General features: G+C 40.1%; 1 protein-coding gene, 1 long non-coding RNA gene and 3 other non-coding genes across 9 annotated transcripts in view; all 5 read left to right on the top strand.

The window, feature by feature from the left end:
• Positions 1-17993, top strand: part of CTC1 (CST telomere replication complex component 1) — a 32969-nt gene extending 14976 nt beyond the window's left edge. For 2 of the 5 annotated variants that reach the window (XM_074225568.1, XM_074225571.1), the window contains 16 exons: positions 2781-3004; positions 3247-3424; positions 3529-3729; positions 3856-3982; positions 11472-11586; positions 11690-12011; positions 12100-12189; positions 12620-12816; positions 12986-13068; positions 13160-13334; positions 13635-13712; positions 15483-15627; positions 16205-16269; positions 16794-16959; positions 17092-17218; positions 17389-17993. In XM_074225568.1, the coding sequence (XP_074081669.1) occupies positions 2781-3004; positions 3247-3424; positions 3529-3729; positions 3856-3982; positions 11472-11586; positions 11690-12011; positions 12100-12189; positions 12620-12816; positions 12986-13068; positions 13160-13334; positions 13635-13712; positions 15483-15627; positions 16205-16269; positions 16794-16959; positions 17092-17218; positions 17389-17513 (2418 nt within the window). In that variant the 3' untranslated portion in view covers positions 17514-17993. The other 3 variants (XM_074225569.1, XM_074225570.1, XM_074225572.1) reach the window with 3 other exon arrangements.
• A 2505-nt stretch (positions 17994-20498) lies between these two features.
• Positions 20499-21991, top strand: LOC141514609 (uncharacterized). Its single transcript, XR_012476067.1, has 2 exons — positions 20499-21174; positions 21708-21991. It is a non-coding gene; the product is annotated as an uncharacterized LOC141514609 (long non-coding RNA).
• Positions 20712-20785, top strand: TRNAI-AAU (transfer RNA isoleucine (anticodon AAU)). The gene has a single exon. It is a non-coding gene; the product is annotated as a tRNA-Ile (tRNA).
• Positions 21114-21195, top strand: TRNAS-AGA (transfer RNA serine (anticodon AGA)). Its single transcript has one exon. It is a non-coding gene; the product is annotated as a tRNA-Ser (tRNA).
• Positions 21537-21610, top strand: TRNAT-AGU (transfer RNA threonine (anticodon AGU)). Its single transcript has one exon. It is a non-coding gene; the product is annotated as a tRNA-Thr (tRNA).
• Positions 21992-26349: the final 4358 nt, after the last annotated feature.

The following is a 26349-nucleotide window of genomic DNA, read 5'->3' as shown; positions in this document are numbered from 1 at the left end:
CACAGGATCTGACAGTATCTACATTAAGAGCTTGTAGGGCTTGGAATATGATATTCTAGAAGGCAAAAGGTCTTGGTTTGCAACTGAGAATCAACTACCCAAAAAAACAACAACATCCTTTTTCAGGGGGAAAGGTGGATTTGTTTTTTAGGTTTTTTGCAAGGCAATAGGGTTAAATGGCTTGCCCAAGGAAAGTAATTATTAAGTAATTATTAAGTGTCTGAGACCAGATTTGAACTTAGGTCCTCCTGACTCCAGGGCCAGTGCTGTATCCATTGTACCACCTAGCTGCCCCAAAAAGATGGATTTTCAATGAAAGATGGGCCTTTGAAACTTTACTATTGAAACAACCAGAACTGAACAGAAAGTTTGGTTTCCAAATACAGGACTCTGGGGAACCATAGAGGGGATGGATGAGAAGGACTAATTATGAGGAATTTAATGATGTTGAGCTGTTTGTATTCCTGCATGGGATTATTGAAAACTCATATGAACTTTCTCATTCATAAGAGCAGTTAGAAGGAGCATATATAGACAAGGTACAGGAAGGAGCTGAATGTAATGGTATAATACAGTAAAAAGATGGAGTCAGTGGGTGATAAAGGAAAGCACTGGGAAGAAGAGAAAGGAGAGGAAGAAGGAGCTAAGATATTTCACATAAGAGTCAAGAAAAAAGCTTTTTCAACAGAGTGGAATGGGGTAAGGCGATGGGGAATGAGTGAGCCTTCATTCTCATCAGAAATGGCTCAGAGAAGAAATAACATACATACTTAATAGGGTAAGGAAATCTATCTTACCCTGGAGAAAAATGAGAGGAAAGGGATGGCATAAAGGGGAATGGGGAGAGAGAAGGGGGGAGTAGGTGATAGAAGAGAGGGAAGATTGCGAGAGCTCGTATTCAGATATACAACACACTTCTGAACAGGGACAGGATGAAAAGGAGAGAGAGAATGGAATAGATGAGAGTGGAAAGGAATAGAGTGGAGGGAAATACAGCTAGTGATAGTAACTGTGGGAAAAATATTGAAGCAACTTCTCTGGTGGCTATGGTGGGGAAGGCAACTCATCCCAGAGAGAGAGATATTGGAATCTGAACACAGACTAAAATACACTTTTTTTCTCTCTCACTATTCTTGTGGTTTCTTGTCTTTTTTTGGGGGGGTGTTTACGATTACTCTTACAAAAAGAGTATTGTAATAAAACAAATTTAAAAATTTTTTTAAAAGAATTTGGGAAAAATTGCATATAAGACCTAGCATTTCTGGGATTCCACACCCCTCTCCCCTTAAGAGAGGTGTCCTTTTGTTAAGATATCTTAATATAAGCCATTTTAATAAAAAAAAAAATGATGATTTAGATTAACCCCCAGAACGAAATTTCCAGGAGGGAGGTTTCAAATCTGTTTTAATCTCTTTCCTCTACTTTACCTTATCAACTTCCTGATACCTGGGTGTCCTAGATGACATTTCAAATTCAAGGAATGACAGCTATGAAGTAAAGAGATGAAACCTACCTTGCTTAATATTGCTAATAGGACATGAGTTTAAATGATGCTACAGGGGTCTAAGAATGGTCTGTTCTTTAACCCCAATCTGGGTTCCTCCTCTCTGGGCACAGTCTCTTTATTAAAAATGTAGTTGGTTGAACTAGATGATCTCAAAGGTTCCATGATGGCTTTTTAAAAACTGGGTAATTGGGGCAGTTAGGTGGTGCAGTGAGTACCTGAGTTCAGACACTTAATAATTATCTAGTTGTGTGATCTTGTTTTTTTTTTTTTAGGTTTTTGTAAGGCAAATGGGGTTAAGTGGCTTGCCCAAGGCCACACAGGTAATTATTAAGTGTCTGAGATCGGTTTTGAACCCAGGTACTCCTGACTCCAGGAGTACCTTTATCCACTGTGCCACCTAGCTGCCCCTTAGTTGTGTGATCTTGGGCAAGCCATTTAACCCCATTGCCTTGCAAAAACAAAACAAAAAACAAAAATTGGGTAATTGAACAATTTATTTTAAATTTTTATTGTTAATCTTGTTTTTATGCATCATCTCCCTTTTCAATATCCCTCTTAGAAGGGATACCCATATATAGAATACCATTTTTTAAAATCACAAAGAAGAAAAGGTAAACATTGCTTGGTAAACCCAGTGGTCCTTTGATTTTGAACATTGTATGCCAAGCCCCACATTTACAACTTTCCCCCTCCACAAAGAAAGGAAGGGGATATATTCTCACATCTCTTTTTTAGGACCATGCTGTATAGGATTTGTTCTTGAATTTTTTTTTTAACATTTTTCATAGTCTTTGTATATACTGTTTTCCTAGTTCTTTATTTAAAATCTGTTTATATGTCTTCTCATGTTTCCCTATATTAGCATATTCATCATTTCTTAGAGCACAATATTATTCCATCATATTCATATGGTAGAACATTTTGGCATAACAATTTATAGTGGGGTTTCATAGATTATAGTTTTAGATAACCATAGATCAATTCCCTCAATTTACATCCAAGGAAACTGAGGCCCAGGTTATTAAGTGACTTGCAGAGTTATTACCCAGGTTGTAAGTGGCAGAACCAGGATTTGAACGCAAATTCTCTGACTCCTAACTAGAATATTATTTCCACTGTTTCATAATTTTATGGTGGAGTTTGATATTTAGATATATTGTAGAGTGACAGTTGGAATAGCCTTATGTGATATATATCTCCTTTCAGGAGATTTTTTTCCCATTGAGTTTGGGAGGTTAAGAACTATATAACTGTCTTCATTTCTTTCCACCAGCTCCAAGATGTTCACTTCTTCCAGTCAGTGGGTAGAGCTCCCATGCTTGCCCCCTGCCTCCGAGGGACTGTTTGGCTTCGGGGCTTTTCTCAGCAGGAATCTCCAAAGCAGTCTCCCCACTCATTCTGTGGGGTTGTCATGCATCTGCGGCTGTTATTAGAACGTTGTCTGGGACTTCCCCTCTATCTGTGGACAGCCAAGGCTCTTGAGGAGATAACTAGCAAGTGAGAGGAAAGAAGGGGGGAGGGTTAAAGAAATGATGCGAGTTCTCCCTCTCCTTTCATCCCTGCCTCCCCTTCCTTGGGACATGGACAAGCTTTTGACTCTGACAAGGCCTGGGTTTTGAAATGGTAGGGATAGTTGGGGGGAAGAGGAGAGAAAGGAAATCTGGGAAAGCCAGGCACTAAGAGGGATGAATATCTGTGACTTGAGGGTTAGGGAACTAATCTTCCTTCCTTGGCCCAAGGCTATGTCCTCATTTGCTGAGGCACCGTCAGCTGCAACAAAGCTCAGCTTCTGGGACTGCTGGAGTCGGAGAGTTGCTCCTGGCTCCCACATTAGATGCTCTAGCCCCACCTGGGAGACCCATCCGAAATGTTTATCAAGAAATCCTAGAGGATCCACATTACTGTCCCCTCCAGGAGGTATGAGGATATACAGGATAGGTGGGTTAAAATGCTGAGATCTAAGGTCTAGGTGACTGGGTTTCTTGAGAAGTAAAGTCTTGTCTCTTTTTTCTCCAATCCAGTACACACTGCTACAACCTCCATGCTCCTTTCCTGCTTTGGCTGCCCTCAAGGAGGATGGGCAGCATAGAGCCTGGGCTATTTTTGACCCTGTGACTCTGTTACCTTTGCCTGAGGCTACCTTCTTAACAAGTTGTGTGCTCAATTCCCGTCTGGCCTGGTCCTGGGTCTGCTTATCACCATCTGTTTTCCAACCACTTCCGGTAAGTGAGATTATTCCTTCTGAGAGCTCTATCCCTGCCCTTGTTCTCTCATCATTTGTCTATTTTCTTTACTATTGAGGAGAGAGTCCTATTATCTTTGGTCAGCTTTGTCTTTTTCTCCCCCAGGTACTCCTGGGGGTCCTGGTGGCTTCTTCTCATCGGGGATGGCTGCAGCTTCGAGATCAAAGTGGTTCCCTACCCTGTCTGCTCTTGCCTAAGCCTTCTCAGGCTTTTATTGACCCCCAGCTTATAGGTACAGGAGCTAAGATAAAACCTGGAGGTTGATGTGTTCAGATTCAGTGTGTTGAGAAGTAGCAGCACCTGGGATTCACTAGGATGGGAGGGCTAATATATCAGGTAGTGAAAAAAATGATGTTTCTGGCCTAAATTGCAACTTCAAGCATGCCACATTACTCATTAATAAGAAGAGGAAACCATTTTCTTTTCCTAAACCTCTTGGGGTTTAGAGACAAGTGGAGAGTCCTAAAGTATGAATTTTTTGATTTGGTGATTGTAAGACAATGTTAGGAGATAGAAAGGAATTAGAATATGAACATATTAGATTGGGGAAGAACTTATATATAGGAGGAGAGTAATAGGCGCAAGGATTGGGAAGAAAAGGCTAGATTTGATATGTTAGTAGAATCTTTATTTGGATATTCGACCTTAATTCAAATCCTGCTTCAAACCCTGTGTGATCCTGGGCAAGTTACTTAACTTGTTTGCCTCAGTTTTCTCATCTATAAAATGGAGATAATAAACCCTACTTCCCAAGATTATTGTAAGGATCAAATGAAATATCTGTAAAATGCCTGAAATAGTGTTGTATAAATATTAACTGCTATTATTATTATTATCATCATCATTATCATAATTATTAATCTTCAGGAGTATAGAGGATCTGGAGTCTTTTTGATTTGAATTTAGAATGAACAGAAACACAAAGTTGGTGTAGTGGTGTTGTTAGACTGGGAGGTCATAAGATTTGATTTCCTGTTGTACTCCACCACTTAACCAGCTGTGTGTTACCTTTTTGGGCCCCATTTACTGTAAAATGGGGCAATGGTGGGTGTTAGCTATTTCTAGCTATGTAACCCTGTACAAGTCAGTTCACTCTGTTTGACTCAATGCCTCATCTATAAAGTGCATTGGAAAAGGAAATGGCAAACCATTTTAGTATCTTTGTCAAGAAAACCCCAAATGGGATCACAAAGAGTTAGACATAACTGGAAAACAACTGAACAACAACTTTGAACCCTAGGTTCTCAATAAAGCATAAAATAAAATATAAATAAAGTGTAAAAACTCTGGTAGGTTTGACTGAGCTGGGAAGACTTCTAATATGGTCCCAGTGACAAATTATTTGCTTTCTGAGGGCCAGCTAATCTAGGTGTAGAGAGAGAGAGACTTTTTTTTTAAATTAATTTTTATTAAAGATATTATTTGAGTTTTACAATTTTCCCCCATCTTGCTTCCCCCCCCCCCACAGAAAGCACTCTGTCAGTCATTACTTTTTTTCCATGTTGTACCTTGATCCAAATTGGGTGTGATGAGAGAGAAATCATAAAGAGAAGTCTAAGAGGTGACAAGATCAGACAATAAGATATGTTTTTTTCTAAATTAAAGGGAATAGTCCTTTCACTTTGTTCAAACTCCACAGCTCCTTTAGAGAGAGACTCTTCCAAGAGCATGATAACCAGTTGGTAATGATTGGCAGGGACACCACATGAAGCAGAGAACAAAAACTGACCTTTAGTGTTATGTGACTTGTTTCTGCCTTTGCAGTTATGGTAACACGTTGGTATAAAAGGGGATAGGAGACAGTTAAGAATTATACAGTGTTTATATTTTTTATAAACTTTAATTTTTTTCCCATTCAAAACCTGAACTTAACAGATAACAACTAAAATGAACATTTCTACTGCATATTTATAAATATAATTACTAATTGAATTGTATTATAATACATATTAATATAATATAGCCCTATATAAATGTACAAATTATATTATATATAATACAAGTATAATTTAGCTGTTTTATGTAATATACTATCTATATATGTAAAGATATCTATACATGCATGTATGCACATTTGTATTATATGCACACATACATAAAGATAATAGAATAGAAAGAGGTATATGAAACTGAATATTACATATAGGAGAAGGATCAAAAGACATGCTTTTAGACTGTATTATAGCTGGCAGCACTCAAATGTAGCCCAAACTTGATTAAAATTTAATTTGGGAAATACTTAACAAAATATACAAAAAGACAGCACAATACAGATTATGTTAATATGTGATTTTTCTAAGTCAATATCTGACTCACCGGGATCCTTATGTACATTTTATTGGTCCCTGAGCTTTTCTCTCCTATTGTTTCAAAAACATGTTTTAATGACCCACCATCAACCCTCTATCTCTTGTTCTCTCCTTCTTTATCCTATTGCTCCCAGCTGAGAAAAAAAGAAAAATAAAATCTTTGTAAGAAATATGCATAATTGAGCAAAATGAATTGCCACATTGAATGTGTCTGAGAATGTATATCTCATTCTGCAACTTGAGTTCATTACCTCTGTCAGTAGGTAATGTCAGAGAAAATTATTAATACTAATAATTCACTTTGCATTTTCATCTCAAATCTGCCAGAAGTAGCATAATTTAACATTACTCTATATCCAGAATTAGCTACTGGCATGGCTGACTCATATCACTCTTGATTTTGTGTTAGAAGTGGAACCCAAATGCAAAGGAGCTAGGCTTACCAGTCTTCCTTGGACAAGCAAATTAAGTTGAAGTGTTAAAAGGCAACGAGACATTTAGTTGTTAGTCATGATGAACATTACAAAAAGACTACCACAAAAATAATTGCAGGTTATGTGCCATTTTGTTGAAATGATTTGAAAAGGTAGAGACATTCTACAGATAACTAGGTAAGGTTTTTCAAATCAAATTGACATGCTCTTTAATTCTTTGGTATTTCAATACAAAAATTGGAAGTAGAGAAGCAAGAAAAAAAATTGGAAAAGATGGCTCAAGACTAAGAGCAAAAGAAGCACTTGCCCGGTTAGGCATCCTGCACAGATTTAATACAAAAACCCCACGAAATTTATGCCAGACCTAATAGGGTTCAAGAAATCCATTGAGAAATGACACTGTGTTTTTTTATTTTTTGCAAGGCAAATGGGGTTAAGTGGCTTGCTCCAGGCCACACAGCTAGGTAATTATTAAGTGTCTGAGATCGGATTTGAACCCAGGTACTCCAAGGCTGGTGCTTTATCCACTATGCCACCTAGCCACCCCCACTAACTACTTTTAACCAAAATTTTACAAGAGGTCAATTAGAAACCAAAGGGAAAAGATTTTTTGCAAGGACTACATGAATACCTTGACGAAATTAAATAGGACATTTAAAAAAAATGAAATAAAGACCTTAGAAGAAAGAATTAGAAAGAAAATTGTTAGTCTAAAGAGAAATTGGTAAACCTTATCCAAGAAATGAACTTTTTAAAACTAGATTAGACCAAACAAGAATCAGGGACTTTTATGAGATAGCAAAAAATATCAGGACAAACTAAAGAAATTGAGAAAAAAAAAAGTAAGAAATCTGATATTTAAAAAACAAAACAAAAAAACTGACATGGTAACCAAGATAAGAGTGAATTGATGAAATCCTTGAAAACCATGAGTTATAAAAAATGCCCAAGTGCTCGATTTCAAAAAAATCATAAAAGTTTTAGCTATTAAAACCAGAGAATGAGCTGAAAGTAGAAAGAATCCTCAGGTCACCTCCAGAAAGAAAAACCCCAAAAGGAAAAACCCCATCAATGTCGTATCCAAAAATACAAAATTGCTACATTAAATTAAAAAATATTAACAAGCTTCTAGAAAAAAAAATTGTTCATGTACTAAGGCTCTATAGGCACACAAGACCTGGCAGCTTTTATTGTAAATGAAAGATCTTGGAATAAGATATGCTAAAATTCAAAAGATAAAAGCTTTACCCTGAAAAACTGAGTATGAATCCTTTAGGAGAAAGAAAAAAGAATCTTCCATCTAATGAGGACTTTCAAGCATTTCTGACAAAAAAGACCAGAACTGGGTAGTAACTTTGACATATAGTAGAATAATCTAGAAAAACCTTGAAAGATACTTATTAAGCAATTTAAGGGTGCAAGATCCTCCAATGCCAACATTTTAAGGGGAGAATAAGATGTATGTGTGCTTCCAAAACCTTAATGTCTTCAAAAGATACTGAAGGAGAAAAACATGTCCTGGGTAAGGATTGGTTCTTGCCTGAAGGTTTTAATAGGAGAAAGCTAAGGAAAGGTAAAAGCAGGAAAAGACTCATTTTAGAAAGAAGAGTGAGAAGAGATTACATACATCTCTTAGATTACATACATCCCTTACATCATATTTAATGGAAACAATTGAGAATAAAGCAGAATAAAGGGTGCAGTTAATGAAATACTGAGAAGAAATAGTCACAGGCAAAACAAACTTCTTGATCCTGAAATTGGGAGAAAGGGAAAAAACAAAAGAATTCAACTGCATGAGATGCCCAACATTGCCTCTTAGGCATTTGGGGAATGATTGAACAAATTATGATAGATGAATGTAATGGAATCTTCATCTTAAGAAATTATGAGGGGCAGCTAGGTGGCAAAGTAGATAGAGCACCAGCCCTGGAGTCAGGAGGACCTGAGTTCAAATCCAAATCCAGTCTCAGATGCTTAATAATTACCTAGCTATGTGACCTTGGGCAAGTCACTTAACCTCATTGCCTTAAAACAAAGCACAAAAAAGAAATATAGAAATTATGAAAGGAGATTTCAGAGAATCCTAGGTAGTGTGAAGTGAGCAGAACATTTTATACAAGGACATCATCATTATAACGAAAACTCTAAAAGACTTAAAAACTGATCAAGATATTGAAAAACCATCTTCAGAGGACCTCTGATAAAGTATGATACTTGACAAGATGTAGATTCTCATTCTTCTCATCTCTCTATCCACACATACACAGCCATTTAATCTGTGAATTTGTTTTCTTTGATTATGTATATTCATTATGAGTTTTTTCTCTTGGGATTTTAGTTTATGGGGTGGGGATGTCTTGGGAGAGTTATTAAGCCATTAGGGATATTCCAACAATGATGGTCATGACATTTTTTTTAATGTATAGAAGAGTCTAGAAGCAAATGCAGGACATTGAAAGTAACATGTAGAATTTTAAAAAACATTATGAAGGAAGATTCCCAGTTTTTTTTCAGAATCATTTTTTTGGGTTCTGCTACATCTATATATGGAAATGCTCTTTCTTAGAAATTTGAGTTCAGAATAAGAAAATAAAGCAGCAAAGACATCCAAAGGTTTACATAGATATATAGATGTATAGACTATACAGATCATAAGTACTTAAGTCAGTAGGCATTGCAAGCACCTTGATAATACCACCCAAAATGAATTAATCAACTGCAATGACTGATTATTAATGTAAAAGTTATTTCCAGATAATCAGTTTGTTAGAGCAAAGATTAAGATCAATGCTAAATTAGGGAAAATGTCAAAAGTGAAAAAATAAGGTTTTATAATTAAGAATTCCAACATGGTCTATTTAAATAAACTTGATACCAAAAAGTTGGAAATGTGTAAAAGGACATACATTCGCAGAGTATTACCACTTCCTAAAGAAGTTCAATTGATGTAAATCAGTTGCACAAGACCAAAAATGGTAATGTTAAAAAGCAAAACTTGCTTTCATTGCCATACGGAGAACTAACTGAAGGAGGAAATACTGGTTTATAAAAAAAAGAATGATGAAAAGGAGGATAATGAGGAAAACTTACAAATAGTATTGTCTCAAAAAATAGCAAGAAACCTTAAATGAAAAAACAAGTTAATAGAAATTGCTGAAATAGCTATCATAGATTTAGAACTAGAAGAAATGACAAATAGATTGGAAGGTCATTTAGTTCAATCCCCTCCTAAACTTGTCTATGACCACAGAGCTAGTGTCAATAGTACTTGAAGGTACCCAGGTTTTCTTGACTCCCCAAGCACTCAAATAGAATTTTGCTTCCCAAGAATTTAACTCAGAAATGTTTAAGAATGAAACTGGAGTATGGAAAGCAAATAGAAAAGATTTACAAATATGTGTACAACCATTTTCCTCCATCAGCCATCATATTTAGACAGTAATAAAGTTGGCTGACAAAGGCAGAGAATATGCTTATTTCTTGACTTTTTTTCATTTATAAAAACATTTAAAGGCTCTCCTCCAACTGGAGCCTCCCAAACAGATTATAAAATCATAGAAAATTTCCTTGAGATATACAATTTGACCCTCTATAAATGAGAGAAGATTGCCAGATGTATTTGCTATAGTCATTAGAAGATGTGCATTGCAATGTTCCAGTGAAAGAAGGTTAGGATTCCTTCTATGGTAGTTTGTCCTCCAGATGCTTGTTTGCAAATGACTGGTTGGATCAATTAATAGTTCTACCTACAGTGCATTAATGATCTAATTTTCCTCTCATCTTCTCCCAATAGCAATCATTTTTCTTTTTTGTCATATTAGCCAATCTGATAGGTATATGATGTGATATGTAGGAATTGTTTAAATCTGCACTTCTCTAATCAAAAGGGATTTGGAACTCTTATACCTATAGATAGCTTTGATTTCTTCATCTGAAGACTGCCTGTTAATATCCTTTGATCATTTATCCTTGTATGTACTTTTTTTTTTTGGCAAGGCAATTTGGGGTTAGGTGATTTGCCCAAAGTCACACAGCTAGGTAATTAAGTATCTGAGGTTGGATTTGAACTTGGGGCCTCCTGATTCCAAGACCAGTGTTCTGTCCACTATGCCACCTAGCTGCTCCTGTATGTACTTACAATGACCCCATACTGCTCCTTGACTAACAAATGCATCTTTTAAAAAACCTATATTAATATCTTTTATGTTTATATTCTTTATTTTCCAATATCTTTCTCCTAGTCTTATCCCAAAGAATCATCCCTTTATAATACAAAACTAACACATTGAAAAAATCTGATATCTGTAATGATCTACACCCCTATATTCTTCACTTTTACAAAGAAAATTTTAATTTCACAATGTTGACCTTCAAATGTCAGTGTGGTGTTCTTTTAATTTAAATTATAGATATCGGATAAATTATTTTCCTGGTTTTTACATCCTTGTATCAGGTCATTAAAATCTTCCCAAGCTTCCCTGAATTCCTAATACTGATTGTTTCTTATAGTATAGTAATATATCATTACACCAAATTATGACATCTTGTTCATTCTTCAGTTATTGGCATTCACTTTCACAGTGAATTACATTATTATTACACTATTATTCTTTTGTTATAGCTGCAAATCCTAATAATTGAAGATGCCTTTAATTATCACATTATCAGTAAAGAATTTTACAGGGGAATTGTCATTAAAAATATCAGTAAATGATCATTTTCTATGTGCTTATGTAGTGATACAATAACCAAAATTAAACAGGTCTTACCTAAGTTCAAATCTGGCCTTAGACACTTAATAATTACCTAGCTGTGTGGCCTCTTAACCTCATTGCCTTGCAAAAAAAAAAAACAAACTAAAAAAAATGCCTGTTAAGGTCTTTGTCATTGTTCAATTGAGCTGTTAGGATAATTCCTTATTCCATTGATTTTGTTGTTAAATATGAGTATATTTAACTTGTACTTGTTCACACAGGCTCCCTGGTGCGGGTGGAACAATTCCAACTGGTGGTAGAGCGAGAAGTGAAGAGTAATTTTCCTTCCTGGAAGGAGCTGGGAATGCCAGAGTTCATCCAGGAGCGTCGCACCAAGTCAGTACCTCCTTCCAAGTTCAGCTTCAGAAGCAAGCTGGAGAGGAGGCAGGGGAGGGAACCAGGGATCTAAGAAACATTGTCATCCCTTTTCTCCCTCTAGCATCTATGTTATCTTTTCCCTGGATGATGCTTTAATCCTGCCCATTCCCGGTCCATGCAGTGGTCATCCTTCCACCCAGGGACCTCCTCAGGCAAAATTCCCCAAAGCACTCCCTAAAGGGCAGAGTCGGCTATTGCTAGTGACCCATAAGGAGTGTCTGATGAAGCGGAACTATCAGTCTTCTCAGGGAGCTTGTCCTTTACCTTCTAAGCACACTCTTAGCTTCCATGTATCAGGTACCTGGCTAGGTGGGGTCCAGAGAAAAGATGGGGATGGCTGGAGTTTTCCAGAGCCCCTTGGGGATGAGAGCCAGGATCAGAAGGTAAGATAAAGTTCTCAAAACATCCTTAAGCTTCCTGTTTTCCTTTACTCTCACAAGGACTCAAGCTTCTTGAACTTGTTTTTCTTAGGTTTTTCTCCTCTTCTTGGGCCCATCTATTCGATGGTTTGAGTTCCTGCACCCGGGGCAGCAGTATAGGCTCATCATCCCTGATCCCTCTGTGAGTTACTCATCCTATCATACATTTTGCCTTTGTGAAGTTGGAAGAAAAGAAGACAGTCATGATATTGCAGAAAATACCCTATATTGAAAGTCAGGAAACCTAAGTTTGAGTCCTAGACCTATCTTTTACTGACTTCGTTGCCTTGAGCATATCATTTGACCTTTAGGAGTTTGTTTCTTCATTGATGGAATAAGGGGGATTACTTTCTGTGATTCTGCAACTATGAGTAACTGACTCAGGCATATAGATCAGAGTGACTTAGACATCTGACACAAGGGTACTACTGTCAAAAGGGATTGGGACTAGACCTAGGGGGACATGTTAGTCCTCTCCCTAGATGGGAGCCAACAAATTGGTTTATTTTAAGTTTTTCACAAGATTCTAAAGACTCTGATTCCTTTTCCTTTCTGAACTCCTGATTTCCCAGCAGTCCCCAAGTCTGTTAAAGGAGGGGGATTCCTCCCCTCTTTCCCAGCGGATCCTGGAGTTGACTGGCTACACATCCTGCCTCATTGTCCAGGATGACTGGATCCTGGAACCTGGGAACTCCCAGGGAATTCCAGGGGTTTTGGGCATAGGCCCAGGACTCTCTGAATCCTCCCTGACAGAGATTCTCAGTGGCAGGTAAGCATTATATCCCTGTCCTCCTTGGGTGGGCCCAATTTCTTCTTCTTTCCCCTTGGTCAGTAAGTCAGATCAGCCTGAATTCTTGGATGGTTCTCCTGCCCCCTGATCCTGTCTCTTCTGCCTCCTTGAAGGCCCCCCTTCTAAATTCATATTTCTAACTCTTTAGTTCTCCAGGTTCATTTGTGTCCTTCTCTGCTGAAATTTTGTCCAGGACACTGTGTGTACCACTTTCAGGCACAACTCAGCAAGGTGAGAAAAACCCATCTGGTGGTGGAGATTTGGGGGCAGGGAGGGCATGAGGTTCTGGCAGGGTGCTGACCCCATATCCTCACTTCTCTAGGAAATTCCCTGATGCCTCAACGTGGGGTGAAGTTGACCGTGGCCTTGGATGCTGCTGATTTAGCTTCTCGAATTCCCATAGATGTTTATATAGAGACTCCACACCCACCCTTACCACTGGGGCTGCTTCCAGGGACCCGAGTCTATTTCCAGCAGTTAGAAAGAAAGGTCTCCAGGTGGGGATTTTGATCCAGTCTCCTTCCCTTTTCCCATTCCCTCTTGGTATGATACATTTTACTTCCCCCCCCCCCCCCGCCCCTAATCTGCTAAATGTGTTGGAGTCCAGAAGGTTGTCCTGCCAGTCCCTATTCTTTCCCTCTTCCCCAGGAGATGATGGTTAGTTATAATACCTGCATCCACCTCAATGTTTTGAACCACTCTCCTCTTGGGGTCAACCCAGTCTCTCCTGGGTGGTGGGAAGTTCTAAGGTTACTCCTCCAGATCCCTCACTTTCTATCCCCTTTCTTTACATGCAGGTTCCAAAATGTTTATTGTCGATTCCTGCCCTCCAGCTACCTCAGAATCCTTTGTTTCCCTGCTGAGGCTCCAGTCAGGTTAGTGACTGGTCTTTCCTTTCCCCAGTACTCCTGCTCTAGGCCTAGCCCTGTACAGCCTCAGCTCAGGTCTCAGGATTTCCCTAAGACCAAAGAAAAGAGCATTGTGAGTCATTTGAAGCCCTAGGCAAGTTAGTTATCCTTTGTATCTCTGTTTCTTCTGCAAGATGGGAATTATTGTAATATTGGACCTACTCAGGTGAGTGAAGAAATAACTTTGTAAATCCTTAAGGATCCATGCATTATGAAGCATTATGAAATAACATTCTACCATTCCTTTTCATTTGGAGAAGCTTCTGGTTCTAAAATAGATATATTCTTGAATTATCACTGACATGTTTTTCTGAGGTAACATGGTTAGATGTTAGTGATTAAAGAATCTGAGATTCTTAAAGTTACCTAGTCTAACTTCTGCTTGACAATGTCCCTAATGATGGTATGATCTTCTTTTGTGTGACTAACCTTTATTATTAGGAAGTTTTTCCTTACATTAAGCCTAAAGAGACCCTTTTGTAACACCCCCCCCAATTACTCCTGATTATATCCTTGGGAACCAAGTCACATTTACTCTCTCTTCTCTGTGACAGCCATTTTTCCATATTAACACTTCTATATTTAACAGCTCTGTCTTTTCCAGATTAATATCCCTATTTCCTTTAGCCAGTCCTTATATAACATGATTTTGAAATCCTCCACTATCTGGTTTTCCCTGCTCTAGACCTTTTTCAGACTTTCAGGTCTGACCAGATCAAAGTACAGCAGTTCTAGACCTTCTGCTTCAGTGCAACCTAAGGTTGCATTAGGTTGCCATCTTGCTTGATTTTCTCTTAGATTTATGTTGTCATGCCTCTGGAGAACAAGCAGTTGCCATTTCTTCTGAGGGTTTAGTCCTCTCTTCTTCTGAAGGAACCTCCTAATTGTTCCAGGTGTTCTTCCTTTTATTTTCTTCATCACATTCCTCCATGTTCTCTCTCCTGTCGATGACCAGGGTTCACCTTTGCCTTTTCAGATCCTTTAAATATCTTTTCTTTATTTTTACATTGAAGCCCTTTTGTTTTCTTAAGGACCAAGTACTTCATTCACCCTGATAAACTTGGAGAAGGGAAGAGTCATTCTTCAGGCCACTTGTTCTTTCCCTATATTTATCAACTTCTTCCACCTCTTCTTGAATCCTTCATACTCTTTTATTCTTTTATGCAAATTACTCCTATTAAATTAAATCTCCAACTTTCTCCACAATCATATAAATTTAGATCAAACTTCCTGCTTCTCTTTTTTTTTTTTTGGCAAGGCAGTAAAGTTAAGTGACTTGTCCAGAGTCACATAACTAGGTAATTATTAAATGTCTCAGGCCAGATTTGAACTGAGATCCTCCTGGCTCTAGGGCCAGTGCTCTACCACTGCACCACCTAGCTTGTCCCCCTGCTTCCCTTCTTAAGTTAACATTCACTGAAGTTGGAAGTGAAATTTTAGGAAGACAAAGGATTATTTGACAGCTACTCAAGACCAAGGTCCTGTAAGAGTGAGTAGAAAGACATTTCTTGGAGAATAATTACCCTTAGAACTGGCTTTTTCCCTATGCACAGCTTTCTACTATATCCCAACAAATGACTCTGTATTCCCCTTGTATTTTCTTTGACCTGCCTTAGCCAGGTTCCCACTTCCCTACCAATCTGTTCCCCACCTTATTTCTCCTGCTCCCTTCCTCTTTCCTTCTACCCCTACTCTGTTGTTCTTATCTTCTTTAACTTTACTATGTTTCCTCCTTAGCTCTAACTTGCCCCACATCTACCTGGCAGAACTACAGGGGAATTCCCCAGAAACGACTCGGGCCAGTGCTTCCTGTCATGTAGTATCTGTCCTTAGTATTCAGCTCCTTTGGATCTGTGCACACTGTACCAGTATCTGTATGCAGGTAAAACCAGTTATAAAATAGAAATGCAGAGCTAGAAGGGACTTTCACTACAACTGGAGAGGTAGGATGTTTATGTTGTGGGTGGGAAGGGAGCAGTTCCAATCAGTAGCTCTAAGAAAGCAAATAGGCTCTCATTCTGTAGTTTTCTGTAAAGTATCCTATAAAATCAAGGAGTGGGATGGGTTGACAGGAGAGTGAGTGAGACCCCTTAAGGACAGAGCTGTCTAGATGGGTCTTTTGCAGAGTGTAGTGAACTGGGTGAATTTGCTTGTTTGTGGGTGCTCCTGTCCAAGAAAGAGTGTTCTGCATGTTGCCCGAGATCCTAGGGCTAAGTGGTAATAACAATTGTGGGTTGTGAGATTGGTAATATCTGTTCTTGAGTCAAGACTCAGTACTTCCCTGTTCTTTCTGGCAAGCCTGTACTGAAAGTGGAAGAAACACAGTACAGTACATTCACTATGGGAAGGGAATACAAGGAGAAAAAGGGTTGGGATATTGACCTAGGTAGGTGGAAAATATTAGGCATTGGGGTAAACATGGTGAAACAAGAATTTTTGATCCATTTTCTTCCTCTTAGGGACAGTGTAATCGACAGGGCCCTCCTTGTCCTACAAAGGCATCTGTGAGCCAAGCTAACATCAGGTAAGAAGAAAGTTGAGCATTTGAATTAGTCAATTTTTTTTTATTTTTTTTTTATTTTTTGCTAGGCAATGGGGTTAAGTGGCTTGCCCAAGGCCACACAGCTAGGTAATTAAGTATCTGAGGTCAGATTTGAACTCAGGCAGTGCTGACTCCAGGGCCTAGCTGCCCCAAGGTTGAGCATTTGGACAAAGAGAAGGGGACTTGGGCTACAGAAGTAGCTTAAGTCCCTGAGAGTAAATGTTTGTCATTTCATGATAACCCTTTTTCTTCTTTAATAACTCCACATCATACCATTAATACTACTCTCTTCTCCTCCCATCCCCATCCCCTAACCCTATACCACTCCCACTTTTAACACACAATCACTGCCAAAAGCCACTTTTGAATCTCGACTTTTCTCTTTAGCAGCCGGGGAACCTTTGGCCAGTCACTTCACCTCATTTGGCCTCACTTTCTTTTCCTGTAAGAGATTGAACCATTTGATCTTTAAGATCCTTTCTAACTGGAAACCCCGATTCCCCCAGACTCCTGGTTGAAGATGGAACTGCAGAAGCTGTAGTGACCTGCACCAACCAGCAGGTGGCAGTAGCCCTGGGCCTGGGTCCTACTGAGTGGTTTTCCCTGATGGAGCTGGTCAGGGTACCTGGAAGAGTTGCCCTGCACTTTACCAGAGCTGGGGCCCAGCCTGAGGTCAGACTTCTGGAGAATCTGGATCCCAGTGGAAGGGGAGCATTTTAGAGCAGGGTGGGGGTTTGGTGGCAATGAAGTAACCTGGAATTTTAATGTCCTGGAACTGAATGACCAGCTTATGTCTTCCTGTAGTTCACTGGAACAACAGATGATTCCTTGATGCTCTATCTTCGTATGCTCTGTGCCAGCTCTGCTGTCCTCCGACCTATTGTTCTTTCTTTTGAACTTGTAAGGAAACCTACCAGAGTCATGCCATTAGGTAAGGGCAGAAGATGATTCAGACACTAAGGTCCCTAACAAAAAGGGGAATGGAAAGTGATCAGGGGGCTATATGCTGGAGTCCCAAGGGATAGAAGGGGATGATCTGGGATATAAAAGACAAAAAGGGGGATTGAAGTATGAGAATTAACCCCCCCCTTCTCTTCTTAGAACCTCCTCAGTTACATCGGTTCCAGTTTGGTGAGATTCCTATCTTGACTCATATGGTTCCCAGACTCAATCTTTCCTGCCTTTCTCTGAGAGACCCTGAACCTCTCCAGAATTTAAGTTCCTGAGACACCAGGGATCATTCCTCACAGCAGTACTTCAGGATCTGATTTCATTCAGTGAGAAGACTTAAACAGTACAGAGAGCAACTCTATTGTAATTCAGTGGATGGCTTTCTATCAATCAACAAGCATTTATTATTTCCCTGGATAACTGGGACTGCTCTCTCTAACCATACTGAATACCACTTCCTCCTGCCACCTGACAGGCTTAAGTGTACCCCACTCTTCTTAACTTGAATGTAGGCTTTTAGATCCCTGGTTCTCCATGAATCTATCTCATTTACTTCAACCAGATTCCAATTTGACTCCAGATTTGTTGAAGAAGAGAAAGCACACAGGTCTCTTCTAATTTATCATCCTTACCTCATTTTGCTGCCTTATTCTTCTGCTCTGTGTCTGGGATGGGAAGAGCAGCACATATCTTCTTGTGGTGACTAGGAGAGCACAGCAAGCACTTTCTCTTGAATAAAGCTCAAAGTTGCCTCATTTGAGACTCATGGTGTTGTTTCTGAGCATGTACTGGGGTGGGGTGGGGCAATGCTTGGATGTAAGACCAGGCTGGGAAGGAGGCCTTCGTACCTCCAGCACAGCTAGTTCTGCTCACATCAATTCAGTCAGCCAACTTTTAAGTGACTTCAAAACTCACTGTGCTTGGTATGGAGAATACAAGTATGAGACAGATGAAGAACTTAAATCTATACTATGGAGGAAAGGCTTGTTCACAAAGAAGTCTAATGCTAGCTAGAGTGATAATAGTAAAGCACCTAGCAAAATGCCCCTCTAGGAAAGTTAGGAGAGAAAACACAGAGGACATGCCTCAGAGCTGAGCCTTCATGTTTAGGGATTGGTCTGAATGACAGATATTGTGTCTGTGTATCTTTGCTCAGTGCGAAACATAAAAATGAAACTTCCTCCTCACCTCAGCAGCAGGTACATAAAGCAATATTATGAACCATATATTGTAAAATATAGCAGCTCTCATTGTGGTGAGAGGTCCCTTAATTGGGGAATGACTGAATAAGTTGTATATGATTGTGATGTGCTATTATAAGAAATGAGCTTGACATTAGAAAACATGGATAGACTTGCATGAAATGATCTAAATGAGCAGAACCAAGGACATTGTATATAGTAACAGCAATACTCTTTTAAGAACTACTTTGAGTAAATCATAAACTATTATAGCCAAATTGACTATAAGGGACATTATATATAATATACATATTATACATATCCATATATATATATATACGTTTATGTCTAATGGTAGCCATTTGTAGAATAGAAGGGAAGAAAGGGAGAAAATTTACATGACATTTAAAAGGAATAGCAAGTTGTACATAATGAATTTACAGTTTCCCATGCAATCATTAATTATGGAGATTCTTGTCTTAATCCGTAAATTAAAAATAAATTTTAAAATAGCATATTAAGGTTGTGTGCAAAGCAGTTATTTGGAAAGGATGGATACTAGGAGCTGGGTCATTAGGAAAGGCTTCTGGAATGTTATTTTTCCAATTACATGCAAAAATAGTTTTCAACATCTTTTTGTATGCTTTTGAGTTCTACATTTTTCTACTTCCCTCCCTTCTCTTTCCCCCCTTTCCATGGCTCCAGTAATCTGATTTAGGTTATACATGTGCAATCATGTTCAACACATTTCCAGCTTAGTTATGTTGTGGAAGAATCAACTAAAGAGGGGAAACAAATATTGAGGGGGGGGGAAAGTTTTAAAAAGTGAAAATAGGAGGTTTTGGTCTTCATAATATTAAGAAAGGCAGCTTGTGGAGAGGATGGTGTTTGAGTAAGTCTTACAAACTTGGGGAACCAAAGATACTGGTTCCCCAGTTACTGGGGAGCTATAGGAAGAGGCCTAGAAAGGTAAGAGTTAATCTGTAACCTTGAGGCAATTGTGAACTACTGGGGGGAGGGGGGTGAATTAGATGGTTAAGGGACACATACCTATTTAGAAATATCACAGCTTCTAATGTGAGGAATGGGGAGTGTTGAGATAGGGAGACCTACTTAGAAGAGTGATAATGGAAAGGGAACCAGCAAAAGACATTGAGAAGGAACTATCAGATAGGTGTTCAGGAGTAGAGTCAAAGGCTGTGGAGAAAATATGAAGACTGAAAGTGTCATAAAATGTGAGAACTAAACTAGATCTTTGCTTGGAAGAGAGAAATTGCATTTAAGAGATGACTTGAAAAGCCAGATTGCAAAGGATTGAGGAGGAAGTGAGGCAAGTACAGATATATACGGCATTTTTAAAAAAGGTGTTTGGCCGTGAAAGGGAGGAGAGCATGCCAGCTTGAAGGGCATGGCAAACTCTAGCAAAGATAGGCGATTTCAAAGAATGAGGGGAAGACAGCAGCTGTGTGTAGGAAAGAAACTCACAGAAAGGTCTGAAATTAGAGGGTTTGATTAGGAGGCCAATGTGCAGAAGAAATAGAGGAAACGGAACGAAAGGTTCACATCCAGGTGCTGGCCGAGCCCCTCTCAGATGATTCGGTGCAATGTGTTTCTTTGCCTTTTTCTTTCCCACGAAGGGGGTCTCATTTCCCCCGATCCGTGACATAGAATGTTTTGGCTGGTTCTGTTTCCAGGAAACCGTCTGTTGACAATTAGTCGCCGTGACTTCATTTCCCTCCGCAATGTGGGTGTTGGGAATGGGGGAGAGGACAGAAGGGCCCCCCGCGGCGCACTGAGGACCGCCTGCCCCCGTGCCATCCCCGTCGGTGTGCCACGACCCTCTCCCGGGCTTTCCGCCGCGTGCAGATGCTGAAGAGGCAGGAGGGGGAGGGGAGGGGAGGGGAGGGGGCCCTCGTGTGATGGCGGATGCGCACCCGGAGCCCGGGTAACGGGAGACAAAGACACCAGTGGGAGGAGAGGGCCGCCGAGCCGGGCCGCGCCCCGCCGCGCGTGACCCGAGGCGTCCGTGGCGCCGCCTGCCAGGGGCCCGGGAGAAGGCAGACGGGCGCGCAGGCGGGCCGGGCGGGCCGGGGCCGGGGCCGGGGCCGGGGCCGGGGCCGGGCCGGGGCCGGGCAGTCACCGGCCGCCCCTCGGGCTCCGCGGCCAGGAGCCCCGTGGTCTCTAGTCTTCGCGCCGCAGGGAGTCCCGAGCGGCCGGCCCGAGCGCTGGCTCTCAGATTGCATCACGCTGCGATGGTATCAAATACAGTATTCGGCACGGCGTCTCTCCGTGGGCCGGTTAGCTCAGTTGGTTAGAGCGTGGTGCTAATAACGCCAAGGTCGCGGGTTCGATCCCCGTACGGGCCATTCCGTTTCTTTTACGGTGTCAAGTTGGACTTTTGTCCACAGAACGTTTGTCTCGAGTTTGGTCAAACTGCGTCTCTTTTCCAAAAGCTCCTCCTCGCCCCCAGCAAGGAAGCATTCACCCCACCGACCCTGCGTGGTTTCCGACCCGGACAGGCTCCGCGTGGCGGGGAGGGCCGTGGAACGGAGAGCTCGCGAAATGCGCACGCAGCCCGCGGCTGGGAAGAAGGGGGCCGCGGGTGGGCGGCGGGGGCCGGGCGGCCCCGGACTCGTCGGCGGCGGGCTAACGGAGAAGCCTCAGAAAGGCAGGGGAGAGGACGGCGAGGCTATGGTAGTCGTGGCCGAGTGGTTAAGGCGATGGACTAGAAATCCATTGGGGTCTCCCCGCGCAGGTTCGAATCCTGCCGACTACGCGTTTTTCTTTTCCCGGCGCTGCTGGCCCCTGGAACCAGAAGTCTGCCCCCAGCCTCCCCCCGTGACCCTTGGGCCCCGGGATGCCAGGCCTCGGGCAGAGCCCCCTTCCTGTTGTCACCCTGGAGGACCGGGAAGGGTTAAACCGCCGTTTTGGAGGGGTGAAGGGGAGCGGAAGCGCGGGCCAGGGCCGCGAACGGCGAGGGCCCGGGCAGCGAAGGGCGAGGGCCCGGGCCGCAGGCGCCCCGGGGTCTCCGCGCGTCAGGACCCGTGGAAAAGCAACAACTGGTTAGCAAACCCCAATCCTTTGTAGGGAATTTCTAGAAAACATTTTTCAGTACCTGGCGCCGTGGCTTAGTTGGTTAAAGCGCCTGTCTAGTAAACAGGAGATCCTGGGTTCGAATCCCAGCGGTGCCTTTGCCGGAGGTGAGGTTTTTGTCTCAGTGTATCTAATTTCTGTTCTTTATTAATTATCTCCGTTATCCTTCCCTCTCTCCTTCTCTTTTTAACCTAGAGTTATTCCCAAACCCACAAGCCCACCACAAACTGTCCCGGCTCAACAGATTCAATCAATGGCAATGGCGAGGAGGGGAAGCAACCTGTGCGTGCGGGACTGGACCTGGACCGGGGCCTGGGTCCGGGCCTAGGTCGGGGCCCGGCCGTGGATCTGGGTCTGGGTCCGGGCTTGGGCCTGGGCCTGGCCGATTGTCTCGGCGACCCCGGGTTTCTCTCGTTCCATCTGTGCGTCCCCCTCTCCCCTGTCTTGACTCTAAATAAAAGAATAGTCACCACCATTTATTTTTTTTCCAACATGGCTAAGTTGTTTTTATTCCAGTATGACTACATATGGGTAACTCTCTCTTTTCCCCAATTACATTAAAATATAATTTTCAGCATTCATTTTCTGCAAAAAAGTCAACAATCGAACCTTCGAAGGTTTGGAATGCACTTAACAACAGGTACACCCTCCTCTTCTTGCAAACCAAGAGTCACAGGCAGGGGATGGGACCCGAACTCAGCTCGTCTGCATTTTGGGTCCAGGGTTTTATCCGCTGTACCAACTAAACGACTTCAGGCTTTCCTCTGTCTGTTCTTTTCCTTCCTTAGTCTGTTATCTTTTGCTTCTCCCACCCCTTCGAGAACTTTCCTACTAAAATAACGATAACTTCACAAGCAGGATAGAGGCCGTATAAATTGAGGACAATCTCGAAGGGAGGCGCGAAGACTAAGGAGGATCTCCCTGGTGGAAGAGGATCTGAGACCTAAACAAAGCCAGAGAGACTGAGACAGAGGAGGGGGACAGTCTGGTGAAAGAACTAAGGAAGATAGAATATGTTAGAGGAGGCCAGGGTCGCTGGACTGAAAAGTATGTGGAGAGGAGTAAAGTGTAAGAAAACTGGAAGGAAGGGATTGGGTTATAAAGCAATTCAATGTCAAATGGAGGAATTCATATTTGATCTTTTTAAAAAATTCATTTTTAAAAATTTTCATCCATTTGTACATTCATATTTCCAAGTTACAAAATTTCCCTCCACCCTCCCTTCCCACCCCCACCCCCCTCCTCTCAGTTGAGAATGGTCAGGTTGGCACTTTGCATACATATTTTGTTAAACATATTTACACATTAGTAATTTTTCTCAGGAATTAAGATTAAGGGAAAGAGTTACATAAGAAATCATTTTTTTAAGGTGTTCTCAGATTTGGTAAGGGAGTTTTTTTTTTCTATGTGTTTTGTTTTGTTTTTCTTCCTCTGGTTGGGGATAATACAGTCCATAACCAGCCAGATACAGTTGTCCTAGCTCTCTGCACTGCTGAGAGGAGCTGCTTCCATCAAGGATGATCATCTCATAATGTTGTTGACGTGTGCATTGTTCTCTTGATTCTACTCCCTTTCCTCAGCATCAGATCCTATAACTCATTCCATGTTTCCCTAGAGTCCAACCATTTATGGTTTCTTATCAAACAATAATATTCCAAAGTGTTCACGTACCATAACTTGTTTAGCCATTCCCCAATTGATAGGCATCCCCTCAATTTCCAATTCTTTGTCACTGTAAAAAGAAATGCTTTCATATTTGATCTTAAGGAGCCATTGGGTTTTGTTAAACAGGGGAGTGACATGGTTACCCTGCAAGGGAAGCCAATTAGTAGGTTATTGGAATAGTCTAAATGGGAGGTGGTGATGTATGTCTACATTTTCGAAGAAGACCATGACATCAGAGAGGTGATGTCATGACAAGCATATGAATTGGATTTGATCCGGGGATGTTGAGTTAGTGTCATAGAGAAGAGGGTGTGTATATGAGAGATGTTGGCAAGCTAGACTAACAGGACCTGACACAGGTTGCAAAGGGCTAGAATAACAAACATTTAAGTTTCAAGTCTGGCTCTCTTGGAGGATGCTGGTATCTTGGACAGTAGTAGGGAAAGTAGAAGTTTTGAGGAAAGGATAATGAGTTCAGTTTTGTAACATACTGAATCAGATATCCAGTTGGAGATTTTAATTTAGTAAAAAGAAGTTAAGGATGTGTCTACAGGGAGAGATGCAAACTTTAACTTTTTCAAGATTTTTTTAGTATTTTCTCCCACTTTCATGTAAAAACCATTTTTTAAAATTCATTTTTAAAACTTTGAGTTCCAGTTTCTTTCATCTCCCTTTCCCCATTAAGAAGACAAGTAATTCAATATAGGTTATATATGTGTGTAGTCATACAGAACACTTCCACAATATTCATGTTATGAAGGAAAATATAGAGGGGGAAAGAACCCTCAAGAAAAATGAAGTTTAAAAAAGTATATATCAATCTGTATTCAGACACCATCTGAGGATGGGTAGCATTTTTCATCATAAGTCCTTCAGAGTTGTTTTGGCTCATGTTGCTGAGGATGGCTAAGTCATTCACAGCTAATTATAATATTATTGTAACTTTGTACACAGGACATTTCACTTTGAGTCAATTCATGTAAATCTTTCCAGGTTTTTCTAAAAACTCATCATTTCTTATTGCAGAATAGAATTCCATCATAATCACATGCCACAATTTGTTTAGCTATTTCCCAATTAATGGGCATCCCCTCAATGTGCAATTCTTTGCTATCAGAAAAGAGCTATTACAAATATTTTTGTACATATTTTGGGGGTTTTTTAATCTCTTTTTGGATACAGACCTAGTGGTGGTATTGCTAGGTTAAGGGGTATGCATGGTTTTATATGTTTGGGCATAAAAACCAAACTAGATAAGCCAGAATATGTTTCAGAAATAATATAGAAATTGTAATATCAAAGGTAATATTAGCACCTGAAGAATCATAAATCCAGAAAGGATGAAATCTTATTTTACAGATGAAAGCCTCAAACGTTAAATGAATTAATCTTTAAGGTAATAAACTTTTAAAGCAAAAAGAGAGCTATTTTTCTCTGAAAGCCAGTTTTCATATTTCTTATTATCCTATCTCCTATCATTCTAGAGAAGACCTTATATATAAAAGAGGTGCAAAAATTCTAAGTGAAGTTCAAGGGAAGAAGTTATTCAATGGATGGAAAATTGAAAAAGATTTCATGAGGAAAAAATGTTCATTGAGTGGGACAGCAATTCAACAAATAGAAAGGGAGAGAGAGGGTTATTGAAGGAACCAGACTGAGTAAAATCTCAGAGTCAAAAATTAAAACCAGTGTTCTGGAAACAAAGTGGACCATTTTGACTAGAGAGAAGCAGAATAATGTGGAAAGAGATCAGATGATGTCATTAAAGTAGAGGAAAACCATATTGTGGATGGCTTTGAAGTCAAGAATTGACCAAAGTGATAAGATGGATATCTATGGATAAGGAAGTTTAAGGGATAAGGTACCCTTTATTATGTCATGATAATTTGTAATGGGATGGTCCAAAATTTCAAGGGTCGGAGGGGCAGCCCTAATTCTGGAGCATGAACATTCCTTACCTCAGGGTCCTTGAAGCCGTCCTTAAAGAATATGGAGGAAAAGGGCCCACTTTTCTGCTGTCACCACCACCATTCATTTTTGCTATTCCTGTTGAATTTAATGTTAATTCTACACTTAACTCTCCATTTGTTTGTATATTTTCAATCTTTCTTTTTCCTGTTCATGTGAAATTGAAATTCATGTGAACCCCACTCTTTCCCCTATTTTTATCCTTTTAAAAATATATATCCTAATTATGCCCAAAGGACAACAAAAATGTGCATGCCCTTTGATCCAGCAATACCACTACTGGGTCTATACCCTGAAGATATCATGAAAAAGGGTAAAAACATCACTTCTACAAAAATATTTATAGCAGCCCTGTTTATGGTGGTAAAGAATTGGAAATCAAGAGGATGTTCATCAATTGGGGAATGGCTTAACAAATTGTGTTACATATATGTTAAGGAACATTGCTATTTATTAAATATAAATCAAAAATCATATTTTGATCTTATCTTGGTGTATGGTACAAGATATTATATATATTCCTAGTTTCATACTGTTTGTTTTCTAGTTTTTCCAGAAGTTTTTTGTCAAATAGTGAATTCTTCTCTCGAAAGCCAGGGTCTTTTATCAAACACTACATTATTACTGTGCCTTGTGTACCTAATTTATTCCCACTCTATTTCTTAGCCAGTACCAAATAGTTTTGATGATTGTCACTTTATAATATAGAGATCTGGTCACCTTCTTTTGCTTTTTAAAATTTTCATTAATTCCCTTGATAATCTTGAATTTTGTTCTTCCAGATAAATTTTTCTTATTTTTCTAGCTTTATGATAGTTTTATTGTTAAGACACTGAATAAGTAAATTAATTTAGACATAATTGTCCTTTTTATTATATTTGCTCAGCCTACCCACAAGTAATTGATGTTCTTTTATTTGTGTGAAAAATGTTTTATATTTATGTGCAGATAGTTCCTGGGTTTGTCTTGGCAGATATTCTACCAAGTATTTTATACTGTCTACAATTATTTTAAATGAAATTTCTCTTTCTACCTCTTGCTTCTTGACTTTGCTGGCATTATAGAAAGGGTGATGATTTAGGTGGGTTTATTTTAAAACATGCAATTTTGTTATAATTGTTAATTATTTCAAGTAATTTTTTTTAGTTGATTCTCTAGGATTTTCTAAGTATAACAGTATTGAGTCCCTTTCTGGACTCCCTTA

This window comes from Macrotis lagotis, chromosome 2, assembly GCF_037893015.1.
Source record: "Macrotis lagotis isolate mMagLag1 chromosome 2, bilby.v1.9.chrom.fasta, whole genome shotgun sequence".
Classification (NCBI taxonomy): Eukaryota; Metazoa; Chordata; class Mammalia; order Peramelemorphia; family Peramelidae; genus Macrotis; species Macrotis lagotis.
Note: the sequence above shows the minus strand (reverse complement) of the source record. Positions and strands in the feature narration are given on the sequence as shown.